Below are 9,483 nucleotides of genomic sequence, written 5' to 3'. Positions count from 1 at the left end.
GCATAAAATTCTACCTAGAAAAATTTTACTTCAAAGTTGAAAAGTTTCCAATGTTTATTTTTTAATGGAAACAAATTTGAAAAACTTTTCAACATGTAAATTTTCTGTCAGAACAAACAAAACCTTAGGGGGAAAAGATCCCCATGTCTTTAGTGTGGCGATGTTTTTCCACAGCCTCGCACATCCTTGACATTCTTTCCTCTCTAATCAAGTGGGTCCCTTATTGACAAATTGATTCACATACCATGATTTGAGTATGGTGTCAGAAACCCTTTCTTTTTGTTTATATTTCATTTTACTTCATTTTATCATTGAAATTTTTATTTCGCATCTAATAAAAGGGACCTTATTACTAAGGCCACTTGACTGGGTGGGTTTGAGAGGGGTTAGGATAAATCGATGCCATTTATTCTAACCTAGCTGAAACATTGATGAAGGATTCTTTGAAAAGTTAAAAGGATTAGTAGCTCAGCCTAGCTGTGGATTAGACTGGGCCTGATTATTCTTGGTTTGACCTATCCCAAGTCTATCATATTCGGGTAGTTACTTGATTTAAAACAAAGGGAAATTTTTTGTAGTCCCCTAAACTTTTTAACTTATATTATCCAAATTTCCCTGTCAACTCTTCTCTTTCTCTCTCTCTCTAAATTTCCCCAATAAAACAAACTTTCATCTCTCCTTCTCTCCTGATTTTTTAAATATCCAGATTACCCTTCAGTGGCAGATTTTTATTATTTTTTTTCTCTTCACTTTAAATATTGTATTGAGAAGTTCCAACTATGTATTACAAAATTACTTTAATGCCTATGTTCATTCTAGCTTCTAAAAAAGCCACCTTAAACTCCAACAAGGTATGGCATTTGCCAATGGTATCCTACATATAAGAACATCAATATCATTAGGAGAGAGAGAGAGAGAGAGAGAGAGAGAGAGAGAGAGATATTAATGTATTATTCCAAGATCTTCCATTAATAAACTAATTGGTGTTATTAAATATTGGGATAGGATTCATTACTGTACTTAGAAACACTTGAGGCTAACCAGGAATCCATGATTCTCGATCTCCACATATCGATAGGCATCTCTGTACCCACTTTCCAACATACCATATTCCTCAATTTAGGAATGACATGAGGAATGCATATATTGGGATTAAGAAGTTCAAGGACATTTTCCTATGGTCATCAGATTCATCCCTCTAGAGCCGAGCATTTGTAGAGGCCAATTGCGAACAAATGTTCTTTGGGAATAGGAAGTATGACATTAATAAGTTGGTGGATACAAAACTCAGAACCACTTAATAAGAATGGATCTTGCTGCCTGAGAAAAAACTTACCTTGAAATCTATGAACTATACTCATTAAAGATTTACTCTTAACTCTATTAACAAGCAATGGAAAACCTTAGTAAAGAAATGATGAAGGCATCTCCTTCATGCCAAGCTTATAACAAATCTTCCAACGGTGAAGTGTTCTTAATAAAATAAATATCATTTTTACTATTATATGGACTAGGTTTTCCTCCATCTGTAGAGGAGGGTTCACCCACCATCCTAGGATTCATGGACCCCTCCTAGGTTTTATTATGTTCCCAAAATACCCTTCTGATGCTTTTTTCCGCCTTCTTCCACCTTGTGATGAATGAGATGGGAAACTCGATCCTTATTACATTGACCTGTCTAAGTTCGCCTTACAAAAGAAAAATGTATTGTCTCCAAAAAAACAAATGGGTAATCTCAAGGGCAAACTTAGTAATTTTGATTCCCTTAAACATATTCAGATCACTCCACCAAAAAAACACAAAAAAAAAAAACATATTCAATATACCTCTAAAGTGAGATAAACCCTTCATAGCAAAGATGGAAATGTATGGACTTAGAAGATTCCCTTGTCTCATACCCCTCAATGATTAAAAAAAGAAATCAACAATCCCACTTTTAATAACGGAAGAAACTATGTAACTAACAAGATCACACTAGTGATAAAAATTTACTTTTTCAATGAAAAAGAGATGAATTTACTTGATTAGTGGAGGAATTCACAAAGAAAGTACTTCATAGAGGAATTTGGGTAAATATAGATTAGGTGTTGGAAATGATAAAAATTTACCTTAAAGCAAGCAAGCACGCATATAAGAAGTTCCAAATCCCATGATTTCAAGAATCGGTTGATTTGGGCAAAATCTAGGGTTAGAACAAAATCCAATCGATTCCGACCAATCCAAATCAGAATCGGCTGGACACGATTCCGAATTTTGCATGGTTGTAAAGTCCTAAATAGGCAAGCCATGAATGAATCGGTTAAAGTTTTGACGGTCATGATCGCAGGATCACGGAGATTTTATTAACAACTTAATTGGTCCCACAAATGCCCAGTGTTACCTTTTTTTATTGAACGAAATCACGTATACAGGAATCGTACCAATTACGTCTTCTAAACCCTAAAAAAAAATCTTTGCCGACTCGTCACGGGCCACGGCCGTTAGGGATGGAGGACAGTAGAATACTATAAATACCTCTTCCCCATAACGGTAGGGTAGTAGAAGAAGTTCCCTGGTTTTCACCCTCATCGTTTCTCTCCTTTTCTGCTGATCTGCTTATCTGCAACTCTCGCTTTCTCTCTTTCTCTCTTTCTCTGCGCTTATGGCGAAGAAGCGAAAGGTCGACGGAGAGGTTGATGAAGAGGTTGACATGTCGGTCACTGAGCCCGACGCTAACGGTGAAGAGGGAAATGAAAGAGGAGAAGCAGAAGGATTAGAAGTAGAAGAAGAAGAAGAAGAAGAAGACTTGACAAAACTCTTGGAGCCCTTCAACAAAGAACAACTCATCGAACTTCTAGGTATAGCCGTTTCTAATGATTCAAAAGTATTAGAAGAAATCTACCGAGTTGCCGACCTTGATCCCGCTCACCGTAAGATCTTTGTCCATGGACTCGGTTGGGAGACCACCACTGAGAAACTCCGTGAATTCTTTTCACAGTTCGGTGAGCTTGAAGATTGCAACGTTGTCTTAGACAAGGCTACGGGTAAATCCAAGGGCTATGGTTTCTTGCTCTTCAAGCATCGTCGACACGCTCAGGTAGCCCTTAAAGAACCTCAGAAGAAGATTGAGTCTCGGATGACTGCTTGTCAGCTTGCATCCTCTGGTCCTGTCAATACGGTTCAGTCAAATTCGGTTCCACATACGCAGCAGACTCAGCATCCCTCGCATGATAATCTTCCTAAGAAGATTTATGTAGGTAATGTGCATCCGGACGTTCCTTCTGATAAGTTACATGCTTTCTTCTCTAAGTATGGAGAGATTGAAGAGGGTCCTTTGGGGTTTGATAAGAAGACGGGGAAATCTAAGGGTTTTGCTCTTTTTATTTATAAGACTGCGGAAGGGGCGAGGAAGGCTTTAGAAGAACCAAACAAGAGTTTCGACGGGCACCAGTTGTATTGCCAGAAGGCGACCGATAGCCATAAGCTTAGGTCTACTGCTGCTGCCCCCATCTCTGGAGGTGGCGGACCCGCTCCCGCCCCTGGGAATGTTCTGGGTGCTGGTGGCTTTAATACCCCGGCCAACGCAGGTGGTGGCTTCAATGCACAAGGGGGTGTTGGTTTTGGGGCATCCGGTGGTGGTGGTTTTAATGCTCCGGACGGGGCTATGGCTCAGAACGCTTCGGCCGCCTCTGCTGCACAATTGTTAGGTCAGGGGTTCTTTGGTGGAACCTTTCCGTTTGGTCAGGGGCTTCCTCCGAATCAGGCAGCGCTTGCTGTATTGGCCGCTGCTGGGCAGAATCCAGCTGCTTTTGGAGTTAACCCTGCTGTTCTTGCATCGTTGAACCCCGCTTGGGCAGCTGCCATGAATGCTGCCCCACATCCTGTTGCGTCCACTGCCCAATCGACAATACCGCAGGCAATGCCGGGATATGGAATGGGGAATCCAGGTTATCAGAACCCACAAGCTTATCAAGCTAATAACTCGTATCAGAGTGGCCCGATGGCGCAGCCTCATCAACAAAGGCCACAATCTGCTGTTGGGCAAATGGGAGGATATGGTGCACGTTAGGTGAGATGGATGTTTTGTTTTTTTTTGCTTAGTTTGTGATTTGGTCGCTATCCTTTTCTGAGGTTTCTTCGATTGTTATTTATCGCTAATTTTCTGTTTTACTTTGTTTTTAGTCTGATAATTTGGTTCGCGGTTATTCTTGTTGCTTTAAAGAATGGACAACTTTTGGGCCGTGGCAGCTTGGGGAATGAACGTGTTCAGATGCATCAATTATTCAGAAAAGGAACTTCTTTTGTTTTCATTTTCCACCTCTCTTTTTTATGGATGTACTTCTTCCATAATTTTCCTTGTGCATTTCTTAGCAGTTTTGCCGGGTTCTGTAACGAATATTTTCAAATTTCTTGCATAAGCTTTTGAACGTGGACTAAATTTTGGTGACACACAGCGAAGATGTTTTTGGATAGGCTTACTGGATATGCTCTTTACTTTTCCCCTTCCCTCACTCAACTGTTAAAGCATTGCTACTATCAACTTCCATTCTTCAATATGTTTTTTTTTGTTTTGTGATTAGTGTTCACTGCACTTTCTGGCCTCCAATGTTCTACAAACTGATATCGATTTCATCAGTCAGCCATAAGTACATTGTAACCCTTTAATTGAGCATATATGTGGTGCACTTGATTCTTATTACTGGTACTTCACTTTGGCAACACTCAATAGGTTTAATTGCGATCTGGCCTGTCTCGCATCACCTGATGACCATTTATGATCAAATTTACATACTTGATGATGGATCAAGCCTTCATCATGAAGGAGTAGAATCTCCTACCAGATTCTGAATCTTGGAACAAACTTTTGCCATATGTTCGGGCCCATCAAAGAGAAGCTCCCTCTTTACATTCCAATGTAAGACATCTGAACATCTTTTCCTGGTTATTCATATTTTTCTTGTGCGTGTGATTACATTTAATTATTCAGATGACTATACAGTGGTGACTACTCTATATAGTTGTCATATTGAAAGTTTGTTTCTTGATTTTTTTTAAAAAATCTTTTTATCCATCACACTGTTTTGTTGATGAGTTTGTTTGACATGTACTCAGTGAGAATTCAGTGTTGTATGGTGAAACAGAGATTTCTTGTTTCAGTTTATATTGACTTGGTCACTGGTTTACTACTTTATAGCATACATAATAACAAGTTGCAGTGTGATGGTGAAACTGAGAATTGCTTGCTTAATTTATATCAGCTTGCTCACTGATTTAGTACTTTATAGTGTAATTTGTTTGGCACTTGTGTGGCTTCCTTGAATATGCTTAGAGCCCATGTTCCTTGTCTTTGTTTCGTTGTATGGGATTTTTTATGTTCAATTACCAACTTGAAGCCTTTTTGATCTCCCAATAAGGTTTAGTTTTTACTATTTTCAAGTCATTTTATGTGGAAATTTATTGAACTTATTTTAGGCTTAGCTTTAGTTTCTGTATTGCCTGCTAAGGTGAAGATTTTGGTGGTATTTCATAGCATGGACGAACACCTATTCATGCATCATTTGGAGATGTAATTATTTTCCCCCCGAGTATCTCGGAATTTTTCTGTAGAAAGTAGAAAGTGGATCTCACTAATAAATAGTACCCCTCTCCTCTTACCCTGACATGGCCAACCCAAATTCTTATTTCAGCTGATCTATGTTTTAGATATATGCTCCTGATCATAGTTGTCAAGGCGTCGCCTAGGTGGGTGCCTTGGTTGTCCTGTTTGTTTCGCCTTGCCTCTAGCCCCCCTCCAATTGCCTTGGGTCGCCTAGATGACTTGAATGTAAGACTGGAATTCCAGTCCCAAAAAACCCACAGAATCCAGAAATAAGAATATAACCAGAAATTAGAAGGTTGGGGTTCCTAGCCAAACCAGCCTAGTGATGGACTTCCAATTTGGATCAAGTGTAGATGGTGTTATAGAGATGCTTGACTCCTAATTTGGTTCAGTTCAATGAGACACCAAATTAGAAGGTTAAGAGAAAACCTTCCAAACAGAACTGCTTTGGGCCCCTAGCAGCAGGCGAGTGTGAGTCTTGGTGGGGTAAGCCTACTCTGCAACTTTGGGTCACTTCTGATGGGTGAAACTGAAGATGGAAGGCTGAGAATGAAAATAGAAGGTAAAGAGAAAATAGAAGTTTCAGACCGTGGAGTAGAGTGAAAGTGTGGATCGAGTGGGGGAATGGTACGTAGGTGAAGTGTTTCAAACCCAGCAGGGTTGGTGGAGGTTTAGGGTGATATGGAATTAGAAAGTCTCAGCCAAAGAGTTGCAGAGGTGCAGCAACAACTCCAGTCGATGGTACTCTCAGCAGCAGCAACCACAATGAGAAGGATGTCTCCAGCCTTGAATGATGATCTCCAGCAACAGCAGCTGCCGCAGCAGCAACAACAACAACACACGATTGACCTTCTGGGCAGAGGAATAATCACCAGCCTTGGTTCGAAGGAGGTAGCAGCAACAGTCCTTGGGGTCAACAGAGGATGGATTCAGATCTTCTGATTGTATTTTTTTATTAGTTGTTGAAGTCACAGGAAGTAGCAGCAGTAGGGATCGAGCAGGGGTAGGGAAGAAGAGAAGATAGAAGAAGGGGGATAGGGGGAATGGGTCTCTCACCCACAGCTATCGCAGCATAGGGGGATACCCATAATCGATGGCCAACTTGGCCTGCAGTTTCTTTTCTCTAATAATTCTCACTTTCATTAAGATTTGATTCCTTTTAATTGGCAAACTTACAATAGAAACTTCCAAAAATAAAAGCTAATCTAAAATAGAAACTCAGTAAACTAGAAACTACTAAATCGTAAGAGTAATTAACTAAGGCTCTTTGTGGTGTAGTTTATATTTATGATCTATTTATGAATAATTAATTATGATAATGGGTTATGGGCTATAAACAATAATCGTTTGGTTACTAGTAGACTTAATAGACTATATAATGAAAAATATGTTTGGTATGCTCAAGTGAAGAATATATTATTAGGGCAAGAGATCACAATTTTGGCCTTTAGAACCCGCACATGCATGCTGGCCAATGGGAGCGCACGCCCAAGCATCGCGTTAGGCAGGATTTCTGCCTTTCCAGAGGGAAAGAAAAAGAGATTGAGAGAGAAATAGAGAGAGAGAGAGAGAATATTGAAAGAGACAGAGGAAGAGACATCGCAAGAGAGAAAGAGAGAGAAAGAGAGAGAAAGGCATATGTAAACAGCTTTGATATGAATGCTTGAGATATTAGAATCGATCACCCAAGCCCCTTTATTTATAATAACTTGAAGTAAATCTGATCAAAGTACAAATAGGAATAATAACACCTCAGTCCTAGTCCTACTAGGAATTCCTAATACAACTAGGAATGACAGAATAGGACTCGGCTGATGGTAAAAGAATAAAAATAAAATAAAATAAAAGAATCTAATCTGACTAGTACTACTCCTAACATGACTAGGACTAATCCTAATCAGCTAGGACTAGTAGGACTAATCCTAATCAAACTAGGACTGCTTACCCCAATCGTGTAAGCAGCCTATTTCAACACTCCCCCTCAAGTTGGAGCAAAGATGTCGATCATGCCCAACTTGACTAGATTGGGATGAAACAATTTTCCAGACAATCTCTTGGTGAAGATATCAACAAGTTGATCCGCAGATGTCATAAAGGGAATATAAATCAGCCTAGCTTTCTAACTTCTCTTTGATGAAATGCCTATCCACCTCAACATGCTTGGTACGATCATGCTGTACTGGGTTGTGTGCTATGCTGATGGCAGCCTTGTTGTCGCAGTACAACATCATAGGAAGACAAATAGGAACACCAAGATCTTGTAGCAAACCTTTAAGCCATAGTAACTCACAAATACCTTGTGCCATAGCTCGAAACTCAGCTTCGGCACTAGAACGAGCAACCACATTTTGCTTCTTGCTACGCCATGTGACAAGATTTCCACCTACAAAGGAGCAATACTCAGAAATAGACTTCCGATCTGCAGAACCAGCCCAATCAGCATCAGTGTATGCTTCTATCCGTAGATGACTATGAGTAGACAAAAGAATTCCTTTTCCAGGAGCTGACTTCAAATAGTGCAAGATACGAAGAACAACCTCCATATGAGAAGAGTAGGGATCATGCATAAATTGGCTCACAGTACTCACGGCGACAGCAATGTCAGGACGCGTGTGTGAAAGATAAATCAGCTTCCCTACAAGTCTTTGGTACCGACCTTTATCAACAGGCTCACCCTCTTTCTCCTTAAGTCGAACAGTAGGGTCCATAGGAGTATCTGAAGGATAACAGCCTAGCAACCTGGTCTCAGCCAATAAGTCTAGGACATACTTCCTTTGGGAGAGAAAAATGCCTTTAGATGATCTGGCTACCATAGTTGTCACGGCGTCACGGCGATCCAAGTCGGTGGAGGGGTGTCACGTCGATATATCGACATGTCGCCCGCTATGGCGTTGCCATGGCGAGCATGTCGACCATGTTTTATTTTTTATTTTCTCTATTTTTAATGTGTTAATAGATGTATACTCAAGCCATGTTTTATTTTTTCTCTATTGTTTCTCAAGTTTTAAGAAGAAAATTCAGAAATCGAAGAAGAAATCGAAGAGGGAAAGAAGAAATCGAAAGAAATCGAAGAGGGAAAGAAGACAGGAAGAAGAAATCGAAGAGGGAAAGAAGACAGGAAGAAGAAATCGAAGAAGAAATCGAAAGAAATTGAAGAGGGAAAGAAGAAATCGAAGAGGGAAGAAGAAATCGAAGACAGGAAGAAGAAATCGAAGAGGGAAAGAGAGTCAGGAAGAAGAAATCAAAGAGGGTCGCCATGGCGTAGGTCGCCATGCAGCCCTCTCCAGCGCCAGGACGCCATGGCGACGCCATGACAACTATGCTGGCTACTTCAATCCAAAGAAAGTATCGTAGTTTCCCTAGATCTTTAATCTCAAATTCTTGTCAAAGGAAGGTCTTCAACCGTCTGATCTCATCACCATCATTGCCAGTAACTACTATATCATCAACGTAGACTATAAGAACAGTGAGTTTTTCACCAGCCCTCTTTATAAAGAGTATGTGATCAGCATTACTCTGCTTATAGCCCACAGAAATCATGGCCTTGTGGAACCGGCCAAACCATGCTCGAGGTGACTGCTTCAGACCATAAAGTGCACGCTTCAGTGTACATACTTTTCCTTGGTTTCTGCAACAAGAGAACCCTGGTGGAATGTCCATATACACCTCCTCATCCAGTGTTCCATTTAGGAAGGCATTTTTTACATCTAGCTGCTGCAAATCCCATCCAAGGTTGACTGCACAAGATAATAACACACGAACAGTATTTAACTTTGCAACAGGTGCAAAAGTTTCCTGGTAATCAATGCCGTATGTCTGAGTGAACCCCTTGGCCAAGAGTCGTGCCTTATACCTATCTACAGTGCCATCCACCTTCTGTTTCACCACAAACATCCATTTACATC

General features: G+C 40.4%; 1 protein-coding gene across 2 annotated transcripts; it reads left to right on the top strand.

Annotated features, from left to right (window-relative positions):
• The first annotated feature begins 2,616 nt into the window (after positions 1 to 2,616).
• LOC122648883 (UBP1-associated protein 2A-like) lies at positions 2,617 to 4,915 on the top strand. 2 transcript variants are annotated; one of them, XM_043842176.1, is made up of 2 exons: positions 2,617 to 4,048; positions 4,709 to 4,915. In XM_043842176.1, exon 1 carries the CDS (start codon positions 2,642 to 2,644, stop codon positions 4,046 to 4,048), a length of 1,407 nt encoding a protein of 468 aa, XP_043698111.1. In that variant the 5' UTR covers positions 2,617 to 2,641; the 3' UTR covers positions 4,709 to 4,915. The 2 variants fall into 2 exon arrangements, with proteins under 2 accessions (XP_043698111.1, XP_043698110.1); XM_043842175.1 differs by lacking the exon at positions 4,709 to 4,915 and adding an exon at positions 4,162 to 4,366.
• The last annotated feature ends 4,568 nt before the right edge of the window (positions 4,916 to 9,483 follow it).

The sequence above is a fragment of the Telopea speciosissima genome, chromosome 1 (assembly GCF_018873765.1).
Source record: "Telopea speciosissima isolate NSW1024214 ecotype Mountain lineage chromosome 1, Tspe_v1, whole genome shotgun sequence".
Lineage (NCBI taxonomy): Eukaryota > Viridiplantae > Streptophyta > Magnoliopsida > Proteales > Proteaceae > Telopea > Telopea speciosissima.
This window is presented reverse-complemented; position numbering and strand designations above follow the sequence as displayed.